Source organism: Homalodisca vitripennis, chromosome 3 (assembly GCF_021130785.1).
Source record: "Homalodisca vitripennis isolate AUS2020 chromosome 3, UT_GWSS_2.1, whole genome shotgun sequence".
Taxonomy (NCBI): Eukaryota; Metazoa; Arthropoda; class Insecta; order Hemiptera; family Cicadellidae; genus Homalodisca; species Homalodisca vitripennis.
The window spans coordinates 85,729,587-85,756,934 of NC_060209.1; the positions used below are offsets into that span (position 1 = coordinate 85,729,587).

Below are 27,348 nucleotides of genomic sequence, written 5' to 3' on the forward strand. Positions count from 1 at the left end.
TTGCAGAGCTATGTTGTATTCCTTACAAATAGTTAATTAAAATGATAATTTTAAAGGCCTGCAAATTTCTTATTTTTCATATATTTTATTTTATAAGGTTATTATTAACAATAATGGGCAGTCTGGTAACGATTTGAATGAATGAAGGTGAGTACCCCTAACATTAAAAAAAAAAAAATTATTCACTTTTTAAATTGTTTTTAAGTTCTCGCACATTATATTAATTTCTTAAAAGAAAAAAAACACACACACAAAATTCCACATATTAAATTATGTGTTTGTTTTATTATGTGGACCAAAAAAATTAATTGAGTAGACCATTATTTTTAATTATATGATAATGACATATGTTGTAATTGATGACTTGCTTACTGTATGATGGAGATGCGTTCCTACAGTAATGTCTGGCACCAATTCAGAATTACATTTTATTGCATAATAATTACATACTATATACCATTAATATTTCAGTATAGGTAGATCACTAGCTACATATAAAGAAAGATCAAAAGTGTAGAAATTTTATAAATGGGGTGGTAAGCTTCCAGAACAGATTATTAATATGTTAATAAAGTTTTGTTATTTTTTATATTCCTGTTATTGGCCCGTATAGTTCATTCTCAGATGTCAGGGCCAGATATTCCCGTTATTGGATTACTGTGGTTTGGTTTTCAAGTATACAGTTGGTTCATTCTCAGATGTCACAGCCTGATATTCCTATTATTGGATTACTGTGGTTTAGAACCTGTAGTGTTCATTCTCAGATGTCACAGCCTGATATTCCTATTACTGTATTGGATTACTGTGGTTTAGAACCTGTAGTGTTCATTCTCAGATGTCAGAGCGTGTTATTCCTGTAATTGGATTATCAACTCTATAATTGGTTTATTCTCAGATATGAAGGCCTGATATTCCTATTATTGGATTGGATTACTGTGGTTTAGAACCTGTAGTGTTCATTCTCAGATGTCAGAGCCTGTTATTCCTGTAATTGGATTATCAACTCTATAATTGGTTTATTCTCAGATATGAAGGCCTGATATTCCTATTATTGGATTGGATTACTGTGGTTTAGAACCTGTAGTGTTCATTCTCAGATGTCAGAGCCTGTTATTCCTGTAATTGGATTATCAACTCTATAATTGGTTTATTCTCAGATATGAAGGCCTGATATTCCTATTATTGGATTGGATTACTGTGGTTTAGAACCTGTAGTGTTCATTCTCAGATGTCACAGCCTGATATTCCTATTACTGTATTGGATTACTGTGGTTTAGAACCTGTAGTGTTCATTCTCAGATGTCAGAGCCTGTTATTCCTGTAATTGGATTATCAACTCTATAATTGGTTCATTCTCAGATGTCACAGCCTGATATTCCTATTACTGTATTGGATTACTGTGGTTTAGAACCTGTAGTGTTCATTCTCAGATGTCAGAGCCTGTTATTCCTGTAATTGGATTATCAACTCTATAATTGGTTTATTCTCAGATATGAAGGCCTGATATTCCTATTATTGGATTACCTCGCTTTCGAATCTATAGTGAGTGGTTCATTCACAGATGTCAGGAGCTGATATACCATTTTGATTAAATCTACTGATGGAATAATATCAGGCCTTCAGATCTATGTTCAACTAATTATTGGCTCCAAGATACCCAACAACAAGAATATAATAAAGGACATAAGGTTGAGTTGTAACAACCTGTTGTTAATTGTGTGAAATTCAGTTCATTTAAAGTAAAAAATTTAGATAGGTTAGTTTTTTACCAAAGAGTTGTGTACTAGCTCATTGTCTCTTCATTGCCTTATCTGTGAATATCAACAAATCATAATTATGTTCCTCTAAAGTTTGTCCTTGACTTACTAAATTAAACTGTCACTCACTGGCATTTCTTTATTAATATAACTTTAATAACAGTACAATTACAGTACAGGGTAACCTTAAACAAGTGTGGAACATCTCCTAGCTAGTAACCTAGACAGAGCTGGAGTGTGTTGTACAGTGGGTATTGATCCTGGACCTTCGTCAACAGCCTCCCTCCCTGACTGGGTCAATGACCGGTCACTGTTACACTGTTACAATACTGTAGTACTTCTCCTGCTAGTGAATGTGTATTGTCTGTGGTGTACTGTACATGAAACAGTACTTAATGTAAATTACCAACTGGCGTACTGTGTTAAAGTATACCAAATTACTGTCTTGATTTTGAGATTGGTTCTTGTATTTGCATTTCTTTTTAAAATGTTCACCAATGACATACATATGTATTAAAAAGAATTTAATAGAATATTAAAAAGAATTAAATATTCAACTTAAGAATTAAAATCTTTGAATTAATATTGAACAAAATAAATTGTTAATGAAGGATATATTAAATTAAAAAAAAAAAAAAATACACAACTGCAGACTTTCTTTTCTTTCTACATGTTCATTCAAGTATGTAACTGCACTAGTTATACATATGGTACTGAGAGTGTTAAGGGAGGTCGGCCAGGCCTATCTAGCCCATGTTAAATTCCTCTACTTAAGGTACATTTTTCTCAAAAAGTATAAAAGATAGGTACATCATTTTTGTGTTACTAGAAACTTTGGACATTTTTGCATAGTTTGTATGGATAACTTCAAAAAATACATATATTTTGGATATTAAAACTTTTTTTTCCAAACTACTTTTTTTCCAGGAATTTTTTGTATAAAATATTTTTTTTTTTTAAATATAGGATTTAAAAATAAGGAATTTGCTTCATACAAAATGTAAAGGAAGACCTAATAAACAAAATATTTAAAAAATTGTTCAGATATCTTCAATAGTTTTTTAGATAAATGTACCTTTGTGTTAAAAAACTAGATTTTCGGAAAAACGTGTTTAAAGCAAAAAATATATGATAATTAAAATTAGGCCAACCTCTAGTGCATTCCTGCCCCATAAATGGGGTTGTCTGGGTCCTCTAACTCTTCATATCTATCCTCTAGCCTTTTCTTTGCAATAGAAAGTTGTTTTCTGCACCTTTTCTCTATTTCTTGTTGCGCTTTTTCAGCTTTTTGAATTCGGCGTAGATCTTGCTGTTTAATCTCTTGCACACATCTAGAGCCAGGATTAATACCAAACTTTTCCAACACTTGGCACTTCACTATGTTGCCCCTGTTAAAAGTTGCCACAGCCTCATGCACACCTAGTTCTAAGGTGCTTTTCATTACAAAAGTTGTTTTTGGTACTCTCGACCATATCACACTATTTAGCGATTCGCTAGAATTCTGTGTCCCACCATGAAGGCATTTCCTAAGGAGTTCTTCATTAGACAAATCTCTGAAAATGGGTTTTATTTCATCCATAACAGACACTGGTAGGTGAGTATGGGCCTTAGAGTCATAGATTATCAGCATAACAGTACTATAACAAATAAAGGAACGCCTCATGCTCTCCTGGGACGAAAAAAATGCGAAGACATGCATTTTGAAAAATATTCATAACGCGTTTAATAATCGACAGAAATTAAAAAGTGAAGTATGTTCTTAAAGCTAACGAAATTTGGAATTAAAAACAAAAATAAAAAAAAAATTTGAATTTTTTAACCCAATTTGGGGCCGACCCCCCTTAAAGGTAAATATTTAGCTATGCCACTTCACATTAGTTGTTATTTTATGATAGGAAAATTATTTCTGAATATGAAAATGTATTACTTCAAGAAAATGTTAGAAGTGGTTTTGAGTCCGTTTAGGTAAAGTTGCTAAAATTAGTTTTATAAAATATTATCGGAATGTTTTGTTGAGGCTAGAGTTTACAAAATGTTTGTCTTATGTTTTGTTTTTAAAGTTAATGGTATTGATTTTTCAGCTAGCTGTTTTAACATGGTGTACTTAATTTTTCTTGTACTGATTTATTCAACATACAATTTTATATTTGATTTATTTTTAATGTACGAAAAATTAGACTTTTAACATTTAGACTTAATGTATACATAAGATAATACATATGACTCCATAAATCAATTTATATAAAACAAATCTCAGAATACATTAAATTAGTCATTACAGGTAGTATGTTTTATTCACAAATAGGCTTGTAAAATTCCAAAATTTAGCAGTTTGGTATTGCAAGGTCCTCAGAAAATTAATTTTAAATCACTAAGATGTTTGTTCCTAATAGACCCGTACAAGAAAGTGAGTTAATAGAATCTTTTGAGCTACCATAGATGAAATCCATGTTCCGTCCATCCCAACTTTCATCTATGATCTTAGTTGACAAAACACCGTAAAAATGCCCCTTACCTTACTATGAAGATGACATTTTAGATTAAGCTAAAGTATTCAAACTTTATATAAAACCATCCAATTTAAAAAAGTCACCAAAAAATGTTATAAAATACTACTCTGTTTACTAGAGCAGCTAGCACCAAAATAATCAGCTTATATTTGGAGCGGTGTTGCCAAATCCCTGCTGACCATCAGGAATTTCCGCTATGACGTGGCTTTCGTCATATACTGTCTGCTTCATTAAATGTTGCCTGCAAAATATATGAACCATACGAAATGTACCTGATAATAGCTGATGATGTTGAGATGGATGAGTAATTTTCCACATGTAAAACCGACTACATAATTGGGCACAAGGGTGTAGAGGAGAGATTTAGATGCTCCAGCCACTATGTCCAATATTTTTGTGCATGCTGCTCTAATTTGTTTTATTCTTGTGTTTTTCTCATTACTAAAATGGTTACACATAAGACTAACATAGCCAGGGTCAATTCCTTGATATACAGTACATAATCAGGACCACTGGACCGATATTTAGCATTTTCAATACTGACATAAATGTAGCAGTGGTAAAGATTCACATCAAATTTCAACCCACTGGATCAAGTTATTTGACCCTATCAGGCGTACAGACATACTGAAGTAGGATTTTGTTCATCAGCAGCTGGTGGGAGAAATTTCATTAAACACTCAGCCAATTGATGGTTACAAATGGAATAAAATTTATCATCATGACAGCATACAGAATATGCTTACACATATACATAATAACTCATTTTAATATTCAATATTATAGTTAAAGTAGTACTGGTATATATATAACACATTTGTTAACTAAGGGTACAGTATAGCAGTGCTTGGTAGTAAAGTGTTAAAATTACTAAATATATGGTGTGGTGTATTATACAAGGTGGAATTACACCACACTACATGTCATAACAGACTGTGCTGAGGTTACATGCAAAATTTCTAATTTATAGCTCATTTCATTCTCGAGATGACCTGCTGTAGGATAGATTTAGAGATATTCACACAAAAAAAAGTTAAGACTGAAATCATAGAAAGAGTCATTCATTTCATCATTCATACATAAACTTCATTCATTTGTGCAGAAATTAAGTTATTGCAAAAATTCGAAGTGTACATACAAAATCTTTCTCAACATATCTGTACATATGATACATTAAGATCTTTGTACATTAAATTGGGTTTCATATCAGTGTTTAAATTATAAAAGTCAACCCACCAAGTCACTATAAAATGATGTTATATGTGTAGTTAGGGTACAAGTAAATTATATGTCACATGTTTGAGCCTCTTCTGGGTGTATTGAGTTTGTTTATAAATTTATTAATCATTAGGTTTCTTTGTTGCCATTGTGGTTACCCAATGTAAAAATATTTGCTACTGCTCAGCCAAATCCCAGAGAGTGACATGCACCATAATCGAACTCAGTGTTCCTCATATAGAAACAAAGTTTGTTATTTTTGAGATATCATGTGAACAGACATAAATTATATTTTTCTAGCCCTACAAGTGATAGGCTTCACTGAAGCTCAGTCAATTGTAGAATATTGTTATTGTTACAGAGGCTATTGTGAAGTTGAAATCAGCCCAGTTTAGTCAAAGACCTTTGTTAATATGAAACTGATAATCATTTATTACTATAATATATGTGACATTGGTTTAGAGTGTTTTTATGGCATTTCTCTGGAGTAACACCTTCAGCTGCTCTGTGTCTCCGGACACTAAAGTGGTATTACAACAAAACAATTTAGTTAATCATCATTCTACATTTTTAAATGCAGGAATGCATCTTCAGTACGGTATTAAAAAAGAAAAATTAATGATTTAAAATAAAAAACAGTCACTGAAGTCAATGTTTAAAGCCAATTCTTTAAGTCTGTCAAGAAGTCTATTACATTCATTATGAGACATTACTAGTCCGGTAAAATAAGGATGCAACCTCGGAATGAAAGATAATAAGCTAAAGATTTGCATACGTCTTTATTTTGATGGTATAAAACTTACCTCAAAAGTCTCATATAATCACGTGTACGCGTCTTTAGATATTTAAGGTCAAATTTCACGAAAAATCAGTTTTTTGCAAATATCTCGTTTCCCTTACGTACGCTAAATGACTTTGAAGGTGGTTAGAGAAATTGTAGAACGGAAAATTCTCTTCAACTTTTGTCTGAAGTAATTTTATGTACGTTCAACCCTTTATGAGATACAGCGCAAAGAGTAGGGGACCGCTTACATGTATATACGATAATGCCGAGGTCAGCCAGTAGAATACAATAAATAAATGAGTTATATTGTTAATTATTCACTACTATTATTATTACATAATACTATTATTATTGTTAGCATTATTATCATTATTATTAAATATTTATTATTTAATATACCATACTTATAGATATTAATTATAAATTATATATTCTCTAAATAATACTTATTTTATTTTTACCAAACATACAATATTAAAAGAAATATTTCAAATGAAGTTTAATTATATATTATTATTTATTGATCCAATAATCAATTTATTAAAATTACAAATATAAAATATTTGTTTTCATTATTAATGGTTAATATTTTTGTTTTAATTTTCTTCTTGTTCATCGTCTTCTTCTTCTTCTTATTCTTCCTCTGGCTGTTCAATATCGGATTCATTATCATCATTCTCGTTTACTAAATTATCAGAATAGAAAGATTCAAGAATATCAGGTGCATATTCACTTCTTCATTGAAACCATCTGAAGTTGATGAAGCGTTGAGGCATGATTGTCCATTACACTCCCTACAAATTAAAGTGCATCCTGATTTCCTGCATCCGCAATTAGAACCACAACCTTTCTTGCAATTGGAAAATATTGTATTCAGCAGATCTTCTGGTGCTGGTGGTAATAATGTTGTTATTGGTTCCAGGAGTTCATTTTGCAGTACCCAGCCGAATTTTCTGGGGTTCTCAATCATTTCCCAAATTTGGGTCTGATAATAGACACGAAGGGATAATATGCTAACGAGCTGCTGTACTTGAAGGAAGAAGACTTGATAAACTGCACTGGGTTTTGTTGAGTCTTGTTGATTTGATGAACTGGGTGTATCGAAAAGAGTCTATATCGTCTTCTGATTTCGGAGCATTATATACGTTGCTAAGAAAATACGTACTCCATTTCCAAATAATTCTTGTACAGAGCAGTTTTTTTGTTTAAATAGTTCAGCTGATTGATTTAAATCGTGATGATTTTCGAACATTTTAATAAACGATATTTTACCTTTTCTATAAAGCGCAGAAGTCATATCACATCCACTAATGCGTGTAAAAATAAATATGTGTTTCTTAGAATGAGGGTATTTATCAAAACTTTTCGATGAATACAGTTTTGTCTCCACATTACCCTTTACCCATTTTTTTGAAAAAAATTTCTTGTTGATGTGATTGAGCACGTCCTATCAAGATAACTAGCAAATAAATATCTTCGCCTACAATGACAGAAGTTTTTTTTTTAAGTTCAGACTCTGCAATAGCTGTTTCTACAATGAGAACATCAGCATCATCTCTGGCTTGATTTGTAGTAATATTAACAGCTTTTAATTTGTTGATAAGCATGTCTATAAATATTTTTTTATTAGATGAATTCGATAAAAACTTTTCTTGGCTGATTGGCACCTCCATTGTTTCATCAAAGCGGAGTTCGTAAGATTTTGAAACAACAGCAAGTTCTTCTTAATTGTTCCATTGCTTTAATGTTCTTAGTGTAGTCTGAGTAACCATCAAATACAACAACAATACTTGACCCATAATGTGTTTGTAAATATTTGACGTATTTATTCAAAATATCAGAGATAGTATCATCTTTATTCCATACAACGCGATGCAAGAGAAAAACCACCATCGATGATATATGTTGTAGTGGTTTCGTCTCGGTATATTAAATAATAAATATTTAATAATAATGATAATAATGCTAACAATAGTAATAGTATTAAGTAATAATAATAATAGTAAGTGAATAATTATACAATATAAACTCATTTATTTATTGTATTCTACTGGCTGACCTCCGCATTATCGTATATACATGTAAGCGGTCCCCTACTCTTTGCGCTGTATCTCAAAAAGGGTTGAACGTACACAAAATTACTTCAGACAAAAGTTGAAGAGAATTTTCCGTTCTACAATTTCTCTAACCACCTTCAAAGTCATTTAGCGTAAGGGAAACGAGATATTTGCAAAAAAACTGATTTTCGTGAAATTTGATCTTAAATATCTAAAGACGCGTACACGTGATTATATGAGACTTTTGAGGTAAGTTTTATACCATCAAAATAAAGACGTAAGCAAATTTTTAGCTTATTATCTTTCATTCCGAGGTTTGCATCCTTATTTTGCCTTATTTTACTGAGTTATACACAATAATTAAAGGAGTCTGTGAAAACAGTGTGCTCATTTAAACCCTTTGGTCAAAAGTAAATTTGATACAAATAAGCAATAGTTATCATATTGTGGAGTGTGAGATTGTAATGTGGTTGAACACTTAATTGTTGTCACCATGTGACATGATTCTTCACATTATTGATCCTCACTGAAAGCCACCTCACCCCCTCCCCCTACATTGACCTTTTAAAAGCCACAGCTTCCTGTCTCCCACCCTCACTTGATTCACTAACCTTTATTGTACAAACTGTTTCTTCTTTATGTTTATTTTTAAAATTGTAATTAGTAAAGTGTTTGAGAAATAAAATATTTATCAGCCCTTGATCCTTCAAATATTTTCATTTTGAGTTTGAGATTTTATATTATCTCCTACCTCATTGGTTTGTTCAAGGAACAGATAAAACAACAGTGTATTCACTTATTGCATGAAAGTCATGACTAAGAAACGTGGGATATGTTCTTTAGTCCAAGAAAGAAATTTTACACCTGTCTTGATCCACACCAAGGATTTCTTCAGTGGTGTATATAAAGGGAAAAGGGTGTAATATCTTTAGTACACATAACCTATCTAACACTTTTTTTATAAAATTTTTCTATGAAATGAATCATTAACTCTGAATTTCAATCTTAAGATCTGTTATATTGTATATGCATAGCAAAGGCAGAACAACGGTTATTGCTGGTTGAACAACACTACACAATGAATGCTGCTAAAAGGCAATGTACAATAGATGGTACTAAAGTGAATATACAATACGTTGCTGCTCTTGTCACATATTACATATCTCTAGATAGCTAGGCAATGACTGACATGTTTCATGTTCATGGGTATCATAGCTACAGCTATCTTACCAATTTCTCTCCAAGCAGTATACTGTGATAATTTCTCATAAATGCAACATCTGAGTAGGACAATACTTTATGTATTGTTGGTGGTTTGAAAAATCAGTGTAAAACCATAGTTGGTTAATTTTGTTCATATTGTCCATAAATAAAACTAGCTATTTAAATCAAATAATGCTATAAAACTTTTAAATTTATTATTTGTATGTTCAAAACTTTTTATAGAGTATTCAAATCTTCTACTGATACTTTACAAGGATTACTTTGGAAATTTATTTGGTGTGGCTGCTGCAACCCTTCCTCTATTGAAGCATATACCAAGCCCCAAACGTTGGGTATCCCCCAAAATTAAAAGCCATATCTGTACATGTCACTGAGAGAGATTTATCTCGACATTGCAGAGGTGTATGGAGGAGATGCCTACACAACAATTAGTGTGCCAGTAGGTATCTCAGATTTACCTTGGTAATGCAACACCATGAAGGCCACTTGACTGCTCAGGCTCGGCTCACATTCTCAATCCTGTGTTATACTCTTCTTCTGCCCAGTTTTTGTCGCTAGTCCTTGCATCATTTTAGCGATTGAATTACTGATGAACATGTTGTGCTGTAATAATGGTTGTCCAGTGAATTTCACACACTCGTAACTACTAAATAGTAAATTTCATTCGATCTCATGTTTAATAATTTAAAAAAAAAAAAACTCATGTATACTGTAATATCTAAGAATATCATGGATATGTCTTAACATGTTTCAGTTGTTTACATCATTGTAAACATTGTAAGCGAAAAGAGTGCAAATCCAATGTGTGTGTGTGTGTGTGTACGCACGCATGTGCGTGCGTGTGCGTGCGTGTGTGTGTGTGTGTGTGTGTGTGTGTGTGTGTGTGTGTGTGTGTGTGTGTGTGTAAAGGTGAAATGGTGTCAATAAACATACTGTCTTAGTCTAGACCTGTAATATTTAGCCAATGTTCAGTATTAAATTAAATATATTTTAAAAGAATACAACTACCTGTAACCAGCAATTAAGTAGTTAAAGCTTATTTTTAAAATTCATAGAATTGTCTGTTGATAGGTAAATTATTATAAAATCTAATGCCTGCAACTGTTGGGTTTTTCCCAGTAAATTGTAGTTTAATCTGTGTGGCTGCCAACAATTCTATTTTCTTGTTGCGTAATTGTGAAAAGTACCTAATTTAGGTAAACTGTCATTAGTTAGCCTTACTGCAAGACCTTTTCCATTATGTATAGCCCATAAATGGTTTAAATACGTAAATCCGAAAACATTTGTTTCACTGACCCCTGCCTCTGTAAATTAAGCATAATATGTATAGTATGTTTTCTTTTGCAATATGAATATACTTTGCAATTTTACCTAATAGATGCTCCATACAATAAAACACATAAAATGGGAGTGAATATGAGAGTAATAAACCATTTTTAATTTCTCCAGCTCAACAAATTTTGAAATACATTTTAATCCCTACAGACCAGAAGATATTTTTGTTTGAATTGCCAGAATGTGTAAATCCCAAGTTAAGCTCTCATCTAGTATTTAACCTAAAAATTTAGTTTGATTATCTTTTTAAATTTGAGTACTAGGTACTTAAACAATCATTGGCTATTGATTGGGGATTGTTTTGGTTTTTTTGAGTACAAAATGTCATAAAGTTGGTTTTATCAGGGTTAAGTAAAAGGTCTTTTCTGCTACAGTAATTATTATAAATTGAAAATGAATTTTGGTTTGATGTATTTTCTATTTTACTTAGAATTTTTGAGATATAATAAGGTTAGAGTCATCAGCATATAGACACATTTTACTGTTTAAATTTGTTACATTATTTTGCAATCCCCTAATATAGCAAAGAAATAATATGGGTCCAAGGATGGAGCCTTGATATACTATGTATTTTATTGTTTTCATTGTTAATTTAGCAAAACTTGTCTAATATCTATATGGGGTAGTACTACATATTTTTTTCTATTTTTTAGGTATGATTTAAACCTCAGTAACCTTCAGTAAAAATCCCTCTATCCCTAAATTTTCTAAGGTTCTTAGGTAGGGTACTATGACAAACACTGTCAAACGCCTTACTGAGATCCATGAAGATACCCACAGCATGGTCATTCTGATCTATGACATCTATGTCGTAAAAAATGACATCGCCTGAAAAAATAAAGAGAATTTTCATTTCATCTAAAATTGACTCCAAAACTCCAATTCCTGCAGTAATGACAAGATTTTCTCACTGAACCCATACTGCTTATCATCAAATAAACTATTGGTTTCCAAAAATTCCACTAATCTGATATACATTATACGCTCATATATTTTTAAAAACATTTTTAATATAGACAATGGGCTGTAATTTGTAGGATCAGTTGAATTCCCTTTCTTAAAGACTGTTTTTATTTTAGAAATTTTTAGTCTGGAAATATTCCACTTACATAAGAAGAATTAATAATGTGCATTAGTGGTTTAATCAATTGACATTTTGCATTTTTAATATTTATATACATTGCAATACATTGCAAATACAGTGCAAAGAGCCCAGGTACCCAAAATTGTTCATAAAAATGGTACAGTAGTGTGGAAGAGAAGGATATTATAAACGTATTTTTATGGGTCTTGATCGTAAAGCGAGAAGATATTTATTGAGGTCTTTCATGAAAACTTATTTGTTTTGGTTATCTGGATAAAACATCTCTTTGCACTTAGGTGAAATGGAGATAATTCATTTTATCACTATCAAATCTATCAACACTCAGATTTAGTTCCTCTAGACTTTGTGTGTTTTCAGTACTGATGAGCCGTTATGTGTTACAGAGTGGCGGTGACAACATGACGACAGACATCTCCCTGGTCCGATGGGACCCCTCACTCCCACAGGAGATCGTCGACGACTATGAGTATGATGGAGGCAATTCCTCCTCCAGACTCTTTGAGAGATCTAGGATAAAAGCTCTTGCAGGTCAGTTGATTATTATTATTTATTTTTTTTAATGTATGTCTTATTTGGTAAACTCTTTGTAGAGCATGCAATACATTTTGGTTACGTTACTGACACAAATCAATGTTTAATCAGCGTTTCTAGGTTCTTTGAAGATATCCTATAACCATTGGCTTTCAGCAAAAAACCATTATTTAACACTAAAATTTATTTTATGTGCTTTGAAAGTATCCTAATTTTGAATTTCACCTCTTCACGGTTTTTGACCTAATTTTATGTTTATAGCGACTGCGTAAAATTGTGCTACAGACTTAATATTATACATCGTTTTATTGTTCCTGTTTTATTCTGTTGTCTGCCATAATATTGTGAAAGAAGCATTTCTACGACAACTGTGAGTCGTGCGTGTAGTTCTGGTGTTTTTTACCAGATTCCATCACTACCTTGGTCCTCTTATCGTGAATTATGCTCCCTCACGATTCCCTGTAATCGCTCACAATGCACACAGCTACCACTTGTTACATCTCAACTGCCCTGGAGTATTTTACAGTTTTATTTCTAGTGTCAATTGTACCATGGAATTATCTGACACTCAAAGAAACAATTAACTTTATTTGCATAGTGATGAAACGGATACTGAAAATGCCATAATAGATAATATGTATACAAAATTGAAAAATGACAATAGAAATAACTTTTGAATGTAAAATAGTACATATCTAATCTCCACACACCTGATTCTGTAAAAATAAACAGAAAAAACAACATTACTTGTTCAAACCTCAGTTGTTGTTTATCACGTAATAATTAAAACATTACAAATTACGTTTTGAGGTCTGCAATCTGATTTTACCTCTTGTGGATACTAACCACATGGAACAACAGATAAAATGAACTTGTCATACCAACACAGAGGCTACTAATCACAACAGTCATGTTGTGCATCAACTTGTGTATGTATTATTTATTTAATCATGCACTTAATAAAATGAACACTTTTATTATTATAAGTTGAACTGAAGAACACTGGTCATACCTCATCTTGTAACAACTGTGTCAAAGCAATCTTGTTATCTTCCCATTCTCAAAAACTACAAATATTGTATAACTTTTAAATTAATATGCCAATTTCAAATGTGAGTAAGATGTTTGTATATATCTTAGAGGAACATTATTATAATAAAAATGTTGTGGGATTCTTATCGGATGTGGCAGCTTCCTTACATTTACAAGACATAGTTCTCTGTTCTACTCAAAAAGTTAATTATATGTGCATCACATGCATATTGTCCATGCAAATTTTTTGCCAAAATGATTAATGACTAAGGGAATGGTCTAAAATTATTAGAAGGAATAATTGGTCCAAATAGATGGATCCCCTCCATATCTGGTTGTCTAAGCAGACAACCTGTTATTGTCAACAATTCTGTTATCAAAGTAGTTTGAAATTTCACAATGATGGCCTCTTCTGAAATCTTACCTTTCTTCCATCTGCACAGAAAGGGAGATTTTTATTTTTAAATAAAAAACTAATGACATGGAGTGGAATGTGAAAAGTGCATCTGTATTTGTCATGCTATGCAGGTTAATTCTTTGAGTATCAATTGTCAACATGATCGCATCAATACTAGAGCATATATTAATTATTATTACCAGTAAAATATTGAAGTAACAAGACAAAACATTGTGTTTCTAAGCTTGGCCTAGAAAAGTTTCCATCTCAGACAGTACTTGCTGCGAGAGAATTGTCACTAATGTCTGAGAATAACGGCACCTGTGTGGAAGTGCCTGTGTGTTCACACTTTTTGCCACTACTGTCAGAACAGAACAGATCAGATCATATCAGTTTTGGAATAGTTGTAAGGTTTACATAGTTAAACCTGCTAAAAGTATAATTGGAAATAATGAAAGGAATAAATCATAAATTTTTACAGTAAAACCAAAAACAGTAAGCTGTAACAAACATTTAGTAATATAAGTAGAAATTCACTGAATACTCAGTGTCTGAGAAATTTCTGGAAAAATTAAATTAAATTAAGTTAATTTGATATAGATTTAAGTTATACGTTTGCCTCAGAACATATAATGAATGGAAAATTTGGATAATTTAATAACATGTACCTCTATATAATTTAGTAACAAAATGTGTAATCAAATGTTTATATCATAATAACTAATATAGACATGTAAAGAGAGTTTATTATATTTTTTTTTAATAGCTGAAAGATAATTTTGTGTTTTACTGAAAAATAAATGAAAAATGTAAAGTGGAAATGCGAAACAAAGTGAATAAAATTACTATTAGCAAGAAAAATTAAAAAAGTGTGGAGTCTATAAAATTAACTGCAGCAACTGTGACAGCTATTAATTTGACAAATTTATAGACATTTGATAACAAGATTTCAATAATGCTTAGAAGCACAAAAGATGTACAAATCATGTCAACAACAAGATCAAGTTTTGCTGAATCTCTATTATAAACTAATCATAATTACAACAGTCTAAATTCTAGAAATTGAAAGAAATGGAGAAAAATAGAATAATTTGAATTTAATTAACTTATAGTCCAGATTCTGAAAGTAATGTAAATTAGTTTCTAAAGAACTGGACAAACCAATTTTGGAGAAAATGCAAACATATTCTATTTATCGATTTTGTGTGTTTAGTGTTCTGTTGAAAAATGATAAGAATGATAACTGTGTCACTAAAATAAACATTTAAAATACGTTTAAATATTCCAGATAGTAAAAATTTATTTATTTATTGCACATTAAAGTGGTCTTTAGGTTGTGGGTATGTCACAATACCAAAAAATGTGTTGTATTCAATTTAATAAAATGTTCTAAACCAAGGATAAGAGTTTGCTAAACTACAAATTAAAAATACGTTTCTACAATATAAACTTGTAAAGGATTGGCAGAATACATGTAAAATCAAAAATGCTGTGCTCATACTTCACCTGATAAAGGGTAAAAGTCATTCGACTGCAGTGCAGGTGTGGCATTCAAGGTTATACATTATCACTGTTATCACCAGTTAAAAGCCACATAAGTGTATTACTAATGATTCAAGAGAAGTCTTGGGAATTGTATATTAGTAGGTTTGAAATATCTGTTTGATTTTGATTTAAAGCAAAAATTCTTTTTATTTGCTTGTGTTTATTATTGTTATGTAAATATATGATTGTAACTCCTATCACTCTTCGACTCCCAGAACCAGTCCTTACGTTGTTATTTTTAATTTGTTCTTCTGTTAGTTACCTCATCTAAACTGTTCCATCATCTCATCACATCTTCCTAGGTCAATATTGGAGGCGATTTAATTTTTCATCTTTATTTTCTTTCAGGTTTAAATTCCTCATAACCTAATCAATCATCTTCCACAAATCTGACTCCCATTTCTTCATTTCAGTCTTTGTGCAAACTTCATCCATTGCTGCTTGCTTGCTTCCCAGAACATTGTATTTTCACAGTGCCTTATCATAATATACTGAAACATTGAAGTCACCTCAATAATGTGTAGTCTTTGACTCAGTAGCTTTAACTTTCCCCAAATTTAATATTCTCTTCCTACTCAACAGCCAGCTATTATATTAGAGTTTTGATCTTAATCACACTATAGAATCCGTAATTTCCCACATGCCTTGCATATTGAATCTCAATACTCTATGTCTAATTTCTTGTTTCTAACTAATAAGTTGATGATGTACATACACTATTATAGTCATACGTGTCTTTCGCATTTGTATCATAATTTTCAGCACTGCTTCTGTTAAACATGAGTAGTAAATATACTTATACAAGGAACCACCAGAGAGTGCAGTTGGCGGCGACCAATAGAATGGACTGGCCTGCGCGACGTTGCCACACAACTGCCGCTGCCGCCCGGCACGGCTGGCGCATTGTGGCTGATAAACCGCTGCGCTGTCACAACTAACACTGACACTGAACATTTAAAACTTATCAGTATAATTGAAAAACAATATTTAAAATGCGTTGACAGTTTGCTATATTATATTTAAATTACTTGTATAGTTTATTAATGTTATTACAAACGAACTATCGATTAAAACAAACAAATCGTCCCGTCAGTTAGTCAGAGTAAAGTACTTGCTTATTTCCATACAACTTTTCAGTGATTTTAAACGATTACTAAACACACACAAAATTAATATACATGTTGCTTATATTGGACACTGCATGACGTGTTCCTTGATTAAAAATAATTAAAACAATATAACAAGATAATCAATTTTAAAATTATCGAACAATTATATTTTTAAATTATGAAATAATCAAATTTTCCACTAAATAATTTTTAGGCCTACTATTTTAAAATGAAATACGTTAAAAAGCATGATTGACTTAATAATATTCTTACCTTTGCACTTGTATATTATTTATTCGCTCTCAGGCGGCAACATCGTAGCCAAAACCTCGGAGTCTTCTTCATTTTCACTTTCTGCCTCACTGCTACTCGTGTCAGAATTGTCTGCTAACTTTCTTACAAACCATTTTTCCTTCACTCTAAAGTCAAGGAAGATTCTGTTCAAGTATCAATGAGGCTCTACAAACAATAACTATTTTCAGATAATATCTCAAGCTAAGAATAGCACATTTCTGTCAAACTGTGCTTTCAGTGCTATAAATTTTTGTGTGTTTAGAATAGTTTGCATTTAATAGTATAAAGAGAAACATGGTGCAAGGAAAGACTATTTTGTTGGACATGTGTTATTGTGTTGGAATGTTGCTCTGACTTTAGAATTGGGGAAATGAATCTTTTTACGTGTTAATTATTTACCTACATGTACATAGTAATCTTGTACATAGTAATCTAGCCAGACATAGCTAGTTTATAAAATTTGTTAAAATCATCTAATTATTCTGAAATTCTGTTGTAATTATGTTTACAAAGATATGGTGGAAAAATTAAAAAGTTTGTTATTGTTAAAATACAATATTGTGACTCTTTTCAGGTACCAGTGTTTTTTAGCCATAAACTTTCTTAAATCCTTTATTATTATAAAATTTCATACACAGAGTTCCATTATGTTTTTGTTTTATGTTATTGTTTAATATGTCTTGAGACCTAGAGATCAAAAAAAGATCATGTGTGTCCATCAGTATTGTGTGTCTCTTCATTCTTATTGTTAGAAAGCAGAAACATGTCTGATTTTGATATGCAGTCAGTTATAGGCAATATAATATCCAAAGCTTATGAAATTTGTCGCACTTTTAAATAGTAAAAAGATGATGAGCTTGGGAAGTACTGCAGCAAGTGAATTGTTTTCGGCATCCCGTGGTGTAGGTTTACGCGGTTGGCTGTGGCCACATCCTGTGATTATCACTTGATATCGCACACTTACGCACCACAAGTTGAGATGTTACTTTCTTATGTGTCTGTTCCACCATGCAGTCTCTCGAGGATTATTATGATCATGTCGTGGCTGAACTCAGAGGTATTCGCAATATAGACTAATGTATTTTAAATTCAATTAAATTGTGACTACATACATGTTCTGGTTTGTTCTCTTGACTATAAGTTTATCTCTATGAAGTCATTGATACTCTTAATCACTTGGGTATAAAACTAATAATTTTATTAAAGTTACATCTTAGGTGTAAAAACTGTATTTTTATTTCAGACATTAAATTTTGTTTTCTTCAATAAAATAACAAAACCAAATTTCAAGAAAACTTTTGCTTATTTAAAAACTTGAGCCACAAATAATAATGTGATTTAGAGATTTTCAAACAACTTTTCAGTTAACTCCCTTCTTCTGGAAATAAATTATGGATTTTAAAGGCTGCAAACATGTTTCCGCTCATATATTTTTAAACGTTCCATAGGAAATGAGTAATTGTATATTTTTTATAAGTTACTCCTTACTGTGTAGATTAAAGTAAAATCAATTTTCTCTTAAACAATTGCCAATTGAATATTTTTCTTTGTATTCAATAAAGACATTTTCATTTAATTTCATTTTCTCTTAAGTTTTTTTCACATTTAAAAACCATGCCAAATAGATTTGTCCCTATTACCAACCTCAAGTGCAGAAATGTGTAGTTTCAGTATACTATCTTTAGTCTCTTAGTTGCTAATACTGCAAAATCATAATAAATTAAGACTATAAAACAAAATTTGTTATCATAACAATTTATTTTTCAACTCTGTATTATAATATAGTTTCTTTCTTATTGTTTTGTCTGAAAAGCTTAACTCTTACCTTAATTACTTACCTTCCTTAATTGAAATGTTGTTATAAGGATCAAACACATATAATTATTATAAGTCTACATATTTTATTTCATAATTCATATGAATACTTTTCATCAGTTCAGTTATAGGGATTTCATTAAATTTGCCATGAGATCTACTGAAATGTATCTAACATAGGCAATAAATTAAGTTCCCCTCTTTATTACCCAAATTACATTCCAAACAATGTTCTCTCATAATTAAAAATATTCTAAAGCAGGGGTTTTACTATAAACATCTATTATAGTAAAATTTATGCATTGTATCTACAAAGTCATGTTACACTTTTAAATAACTCTATTTACAAAAGTATACAACACAAGATGGGATTAAAGAGTACTTTAAACAGTTTGATCTTCTCCCATGTTTTGATCAGGACTTCTGCAGTAACTTAGTGACTTCGTTGCTTTAAATGTTCAATATGCAGACGTTATGATGATGCACATTTTCAGATAAGTGAAAGGTAGCCTCAACACAAAAACATTCGGTTTATAAAATTTTGATCCAGTCAATTTTCATACAGAATAAAAACAGCAAAGCCACACCTCTTTAATTTGTCACCTAGATTTAAAGCATGCAACAATAGTTCAGATTTTCAACCAATAAATTTAAGTCTTTTCTTCAAAACCTTGTGAGCTGTATACTTAAGGATGTTCAACTCATGTCCACGTTGCACGTAGGCTTTTTTGTGACTTGTTACAAAACGGCTATGAATGTTTTCAAAAGTTTGAGCTCCTGTTTATAGCCTACCTTTCCGTGTTTTGTCCAATAAGCTGTATATTTCCTTAAACATCTTATCCCATCATTAAATGCTGTGTCTGTTAGGGGGATTTTTATGAAACGCCCGACGATACTCACGCTGCACTGAAATCAAGGTATAAAAGCTTTGGTACCCACAAAATATACTGAACTTTCTTTACAAATTAGCCATAATGGCTTTTTTTGTAAAAACGTTAACCACATATGAGAACGCTGGGTAACTCAGCTAATTAGAAACAAAACTTTATAAACAACTGCTTTTTAATTTATAACAGTTTCATAGACCTGTGATCAATAATAGAGTAGCTATAATTAATTGAAAGTGTATTACATGTCTTTGTGGACACACTATTAAAATATTTGTACATTAGCTATAATGTAAATAGTAAAATAATTGTAAATTTTACTATTTAGGAAAACTAAGTTTGTGTATCTGGAACACGGTCAGCTGTCACCATGTGTTTGCAAGAACAGTGAAGGCTGTCCTATTATCAATGACACTTCATGGCCTTTTCAAAGAATTAACCATTTCCTATACCCAATAGCTCCCAACTGTTGGAGCATTCAAAATCATCAACAGGTTGAATCTGAAACAACTAGCAAAAAAAAACTAATATTTTGATGTAAAAGATTTTACACAGCGTTTTTTATACAATAACAGTAAAGTTTTGGTTTTTCATTAAAAAATTGCTATAAAAGGTTGTACTATAAACTTGAAATAATATAAATTTAAAATTTTTGTGATGCAAAAGCCAGCTGTAGTGACAGGACCTTGAGTCCCCTTTTAGTTTATCTTTTGGATTGTATACTCCCAAGTATTTAAATACTGAAATACAAAAAATTAAGATTTTTTAAATAATAAATCAAAGTATAACAACATTAAAAAGTATTTGTAAGCTTATTAATCATATCTTGGCATTAAAAGCTTTAGTGATCTGAATTTTGAGTTGAGCTCCCGTTCACCTTCCTTTTATTGCAACTTCTGGAATCTGGAGTCATGTTTGTCTGATGAGATCCAAAGAAAGTCAACGACGAAGAAGCTCAAAACGAAACTGTTATGATATTAGTTATGATATTAAATTTTCCAAAATTTCAATTTTAAATGAGAATGTTGATATCTACTTTCATTATGCATTTAAATGGTGAAGAACAAACCATTTTCTGTATTGTATACTTTATTTAAGTGATGTAGTTTTGATATTGATGACATTTTTATTACTTCCACAACATTTTATTTCACAAGTATTATTTCTGGTTAGGGGATCATCTGTTATAAAATGTAAACAGAAAATGTGTAGAAAATACAAAAAATATGATACAGAATTTAAAGTAAAATTTAAATCTTAATGGTAGAGGCCAAAAACTAATACATTTTAAAAGTGGAAAAATTATGTTTACAATTTAAAATTTCTGACTAGATTTCTCCTTTTACCAAAGGTAGGGGAATTCTCAGAAATTTACGGAAGGTTGAGAAATATCATCATCTCTTAAAACCGTCATACATGCACTTTTAATTTGGGTTCTTTTGGACAATGAAGATTTTTAAAAAATTACACTTGATAGAGGTGTAACGAAGGAAGCTATGATTATTCTGGTCAGAAGTGGTTGGTTAATGAACGAGGACAAGAAGTGGACTATTGGGGTCTTGGCCAGGCCTGATAGAACTATGTGTGCAGTGGCAGTGTGATCTGCGAGTAGGTGTACAGGATGTACCAATTGAGCCTACACGGAGGAGCCTTGCCTATAGCCTGTAGCACTACCCCTCCCACTGCCACTAGACACTTCACTGATAAATCTGTCATCTTCACTCAGTCATTTATCTATTGTAAATAAATCTCTTGATGCTTGGAATATTGTACATTCTTACTTGATACTATCAAATTAAGTTAAATATTGATATCAGGTATATTCCACACACCATTTGATCTTTATTCTTTAATATGCTGGATTATATTGTTTTAATGGATGAGAAATCCATTAGGAATTCACTATTGGATGTGTTTAACAATATGTCTTTGTAATAAGTAAAATCCCTAAAGTTTACATCTTTACATTTTTGAGTTTTAGTTCTTCGATGCGCAAACCATTAGTATCGGCTTACTAGTTTTTCTTTGCTGGATCTGATCAAGAAAATATTGTAACAAAAAAAATAAAATTCCTACAATCTCTTTACTATAAAAGTTTTAAATTTTAGTTCTTCAATGAAAGTACAATGCGGGTTGCCTTATTGGATTTATTCTAACAAAGTCGTGGTAGAAAATAAATTTGTATATCACATTGTTTTAAGACTTGTTGAGTTTTTAAATGTTCGTTAAATAAACTGATAATGCCTTCGTGAATTCCATTCATTAGATAGTTGAACCACATTAGTTTCTTCACAGAAAATAAAATCTCTAAATGCTTTGAAAAATTTCTTCAATGACCTCGAGTACCTTGATTGCATTTCCTTGATTAGATTTATTCAACAAACTGTATTAAAATAAAGTACAATACTTGTTTAAATTGAAATACCAGCATTATATGTTTTTTTTATTTTTAACCAATGACAGGAAATGAGTGTTCCACTTCTCACATGGATTAAGTTTTAATTTTCTACTAGAATTCTATTCTTTATTTCATTAGGCTGCACTTCATTAGTAATACGACTATTCGAAATAATGGAAATGTCAGATTCAACAAGGTGGGAGTATGTGTGGCACTAGGAGCTGTTAACTGTAGACCAGCATGTTGAGTATGTGACAGCACATCTTAGTGATAATGATAGCAGTGTTAACAAGGCTGGCTGAGTTGGGTTATCAGCTGGCGCCTGACCTTGAACTAATCTGTTTCACAAATAACCAGCTAAGTTCTGCATTCCATTAGCCTCTGCTATAAGTAGCTTGTACAAAAATCAAGTTTACTTGTGGCTATTTATTCCTTCCTGTGATATTAACTTGTGTTAACTAAATCTCATTAAGTCATGTAATATGATTTAATTATTGGTTTTCGGTTCATATTTTTCTGGCTCATTAATTTACTTATTTTTACATCGTCACTTAAGAACCTACCTTACCACTAATATGATTTAATTATTGGTTTTCGGTTCATATTTTTCTGGCTCATTAATTTACTTATTTTTACATCGTCACTTAAGAACCTACCTTACCACTAATATGATTTAATTATTTGTTTTTGGTTCATATTTTTTCTGGCTTATTAATTTACTTAATTTTTACATCGTAATATAAGAACTTACCTTACCGCTGAGTGCATAGAGAACTATGTTTTTTAACACCATTAATGTTTAATCATCCAATTTTAATGTTCAACAATCAATGAAATAGTGTTTATTAAACCTTTAAGGAAAATTGACGATGTGGACTGTTGTTAATGTATGTGTGTCTAATAATAACAGTATAACTAATAATACCCAAAATAGTACTTTTTTTGCATGAAAACTACACTAATAAATTATAGCTATTTTGAAGCCATAAAAAGTGACTGCTTCCAGCATAGTAAGTGAATGTGCTGAAGTTTGCAGAGAGTATTTTCAACTAGTTTCAGTTCACAATGGTTTAAGTCAATAGGAGATTCCTAAGTTGTTGAAGATTAGAAAAAGCCGACACGTTTTTATGTGGTAAACTGTGCACAGTCTTCTGAAGTGCTAGCTACTACTTCTTTCAAGCTAATACAAGCATTACTTCTAGAAACAAAATCTTCACAGTATTTCAAGTTCTGTTGTACTTTCTCAGACATTACTCTAAATGCATTAAAATGTAATTTTATTTCTTATTATGAGTATTGCTATAAAACTATCACATTTAAATTGAACTTCAAAGGAATTATAAGGCACCTTGTTTATACAAATATAACGTTCCCAAACGTTTCCACTATTTTGAAATAAGAAAAAGTTGCTTTGGACCAGAGTACTATTTATTAACCCTATAGCTGTTTGCCAATTAAAAAAAAACTTTCCTAAGCATTTTAGCATGGGATATACCCAGAACATTCCAGCTCAGTATGGTCTTGGGTTAAACAATTTTAACTTGATAATTGCAAAAATGATATTTGCTTGGAATTAGTTACGTGTTTTTAGGACAAAACTTGCATTTAAGAAAAAAGTACTTCACACCAATATAATAAATAAGAATTAAAACATATTTTTTTATTAGAGATACATAACGTATTTTATATTTTGGTGATAGAATATCTTAAAAGTACATATAATTATGGAGAGATCCTGAAAATTTTAAGTCATTTTGGATGTAAAATAATTTACTCAAGTTATTCCAAAAACGAATAAGTAGTAACTTACATGAATTTGAGGTAGTGTATCATCAATCACGTTTAAAGTCATATGTACATAATCAGGTACAAAACAAATTTTTTTTGTAGAGAATTAGTTCTTTACAAATTGGCATATAGATATACTCATTTGTCAATTAAATTACATTACAGGAAATTATTGTGCAAAAATGATATCATTGTGTAACCACGAACAATGATGAATGGTTGTGAAACAGCCAAAGGGTTAAGTAGCAAATATGATTACATCTACTTCCAGACATTACTAGTAGCCATTCTGATATCTTATGTTATTATGACCTTGAACAATTCACTCTATCACTTTTGGTTGTAAAGTTTGGCAAGATATATAATTTTTTAAGTATCTATCAAATTGCTTTTAATTTTTTTCTATATTAAACAATAACGTTTATGGACCAGGTTCAGTTTTTTTACTATGGAAATAATATTCATATGAAATGAGGCTTTTAAAATATTGAATAATTATGAAAAGAGTTTCTGGATATTAAATACGGGACCTATTGTACTACTTGCCCCATTCAATAAAATTAGACAGTTCATTTTTTGTCTATCATGGATTTAATTACATTTTACTTAAAATTCATGTCATTTGTCATTCTCATCTTGGATCTACTTTTGAATAATTATTACGATATTTAAGTTTAAAGAGCAATGTGTTTGAGCCATGAAATCCTAAAACAAAATAATTTCTTTTAGTAACACTAAAATAAATTGAATTTCAATGTGAAGTTCCATATCATTTGGTTAAATATTTTTGGATTTCAATGGTGGCTCTGAATCATTAAGAGTACTTGAGTGTAGGTAGCCATGAATTGAAGTACATAGCTCCTCAAGGAAGGAGGCTCTTTAATCTAATGTGATGTAGTCAATATGTAATTTTGAAACAAACTCCATATTGATCTAGCATATTATGTCAGAGTCTAACCCACAGTTCATACAATAGACACAAAAATATATTTTGAAACAAACTCCATATTGATCTAGCATATTATGTCAGAGTCTAACCCACAGTTCATACAATAGACACAAAAATATATTTTGAAACAAACTCCATATTGATCTAGCATATTATGTCAGAGTCTAACCCAAAGTTCATACAATAGACACAAAAATATGAGCACTAGGTTTTTGATCGTGCCAGAACTTAAAAACACACACACATGTATACATTTTGTAGCATATAACAATTTCAAATATCTGAAATCCTATTATCTTCTAATACTTCCATCGTCAATATCAAACTATAAACAAAGAACTTTTATACAAGCAGACTTTTAAATAGTTTTTTAAACTCGTTTATTCTCAAAATCGGAAATTAAATTCTATCACAATTTTTACTATACTATCTATATACAGAAATAGAGTCAGTCGGATACCAAAACCATAATGAATGCTGTTTTATTATTACATTGGTGTTGTTCACTATATTTAATCAGGAAACGTATATTGAAGTGTATTCTTATATTTTCTTTGGTGTTTTCAATGATTTGAAATATTTAGTAAATTTCACTGATAACTACTGCTACCCCCTTTATTATTAAAGAAAGTATTTCAAGAGATCTCTAATAGTTGGTATTAATTGGTAGTCAATACATTTGAATACTGTTTGTTTTATTCCAAAATTGAGATTACACATCACAAGTTTTAACTTATAGTTTATATTCAGTATAGGAGTCTCGAAATACAGCTTGTATACAATGCTATTTCTGTCCTCTGTTGCATACACTCCACTCTGTGTTTACATCAACAAGGCATGCTGCCAACATTCTGTACTCTATAAATATCACTTATACCAGGAAATGTTGACAAGTGTGTTTAAGCAAATGATTTGTTTCTTATAGGACAAGGTGACCTTCATCACATATAAAAAACTTATTCATCAGAAGTCTCCAATATTTGATAATGATTGTTATTATTTTGTTCATATATTATCTCCTCAAAAGTCAGTAAAATTAATTCTTTTTTATACATAACTTAACTATGGTGCGAAGCGTTGATTCAATATGAATGTTAAATTTAGCTCCTGTACAGCATCTAAAATATAATGCTGTCATAGACACAACTCCTGGAGTCATGTTCATCTGAAAAGATCCAAAAAAAGTCAGATGAAGAAGCTCAAAACAAACTCCTTACCTTTGTCCAACATCAGAGACACCTAGACTACAAACTATAGTGAAATCTAGGTGAAGACATGTTCTCATTGCCTCATCAGGTGCACAAGTAAGTGTACTACGATGTTTCTGAGCTGATCTCTAAGCATTGTGGAGCAACCGAGCTTTCTTCACATTATGTAGCTATGGTTGGAAGGGTTGATTCTTTGGATTTCTAGGTGCTTGAATACTCTGGTAATCTAAATGAAGATGAAGGTGGACTGTAGCTAAAATCATTCACATTGAATCAACCCTTTCCACCATAGCTACGCAATGTGTAGAAAACTCAGTTGTGCACCTGATGAGACAATGAGAATACCTCTTCCTCTAGATTACATTATATATTTTGTAATTGTCACTAGGTGTCTCTATTATTGAAACAATGCAGAGTTCATTTCAATTAAAGCCCACTTCATATAGATAATTTAGGGGGGAAAAAATTCTTGATTATCTCATTCCCTTTTTGAGATATTTAATTTTACGCTGAGCCATGTTCCCGTTTTTTAAATTGTAAAAAGTTCAAAAAATATTTTTTTTATAATATTTTATGCTTAGCTTAGGGTTATGTTATATATTTTTTTAACTTCCTTATACTTATATAAACCTACCTTGAAAATTTCACCAAGATTGGGTGCCAAATAAGTGAATGAGAATTTTTTTTTCTATCCTAATACACGTTTTACTGGGCACTATCCAATGCTCGGAAACTGAGAAACGACCAAACTTTAAAGTGCCATAACTAAAAAAGTATGTGAGATAAAAATTTAAAATTTGGTGGTGTTATTAATCTCTATATATAGAACAAATGTACCAAGTTTCATAAAAATCTGAGGTGTTTGGTGAAAAAATTATTTTTTTCTGGTTGAATTGATGTGGAATGACCCTTTGAGCTTCTTAGTCTCCAACATTTTTTTTATCTCTTTAAACAAACATGAGTCCCAGATACCAGGTGTCAAGTCTGACAGCATCAAATTCCAAATGCTGCACTAAGAGGAAGATGAACCAGAGCTGAATATGTTCTTTATATGTTCTAAATTTTGTTTCAAAAAATGAACACGAAGTAATACTTAAATACATCTAAAATTCGGGTATAATATTGAGTAACTTAATAGTTTTTGTTAATGTTGTTAATAATTTTAGAATGTTGTGTCATTGTTCCTGCCTGTAGTTCTATGACCTTGTATTAACTGTGGCTAATCATAGCTATCATTAAAGTTTTAATTGTCTTTGTAGTGAAGGTTTTAGTGCGGTGCATAACAATTGGTTTTACTAGAACTGATAACGATACTGTGAATAATTGCCGCTCTCTTTTTAATTTAAAGAAATATGAGACTGCCCGCATGATAGTCTCTTGAGATTAGTATTTGTGTCTTAAACAA

The 27,348-nt window shown here is 31.1% G+C and overlaps 1 protein-coding gene across 1 annotated transcript in view; it reads left to right on the forward strand.

Annotated features, from left to right (window-relative positions):
- Positions 1-27,348, forward strand: part of LOC124357141 (spectrin beta chain-like) — a 167,905-nt gene that overhangs the window by 66,707 nt on the left and 73,850 nt on the right. Inside the window, 1 exon segment of the mRNA XM_046808626.1 lies at positions 12,374-12,518. Coding sequence (XP_046664582.1) covers positions 12,389-12,518 — 130 coding nt within the window. The 5' untranslated portion in view covers positions 12,374-12,388.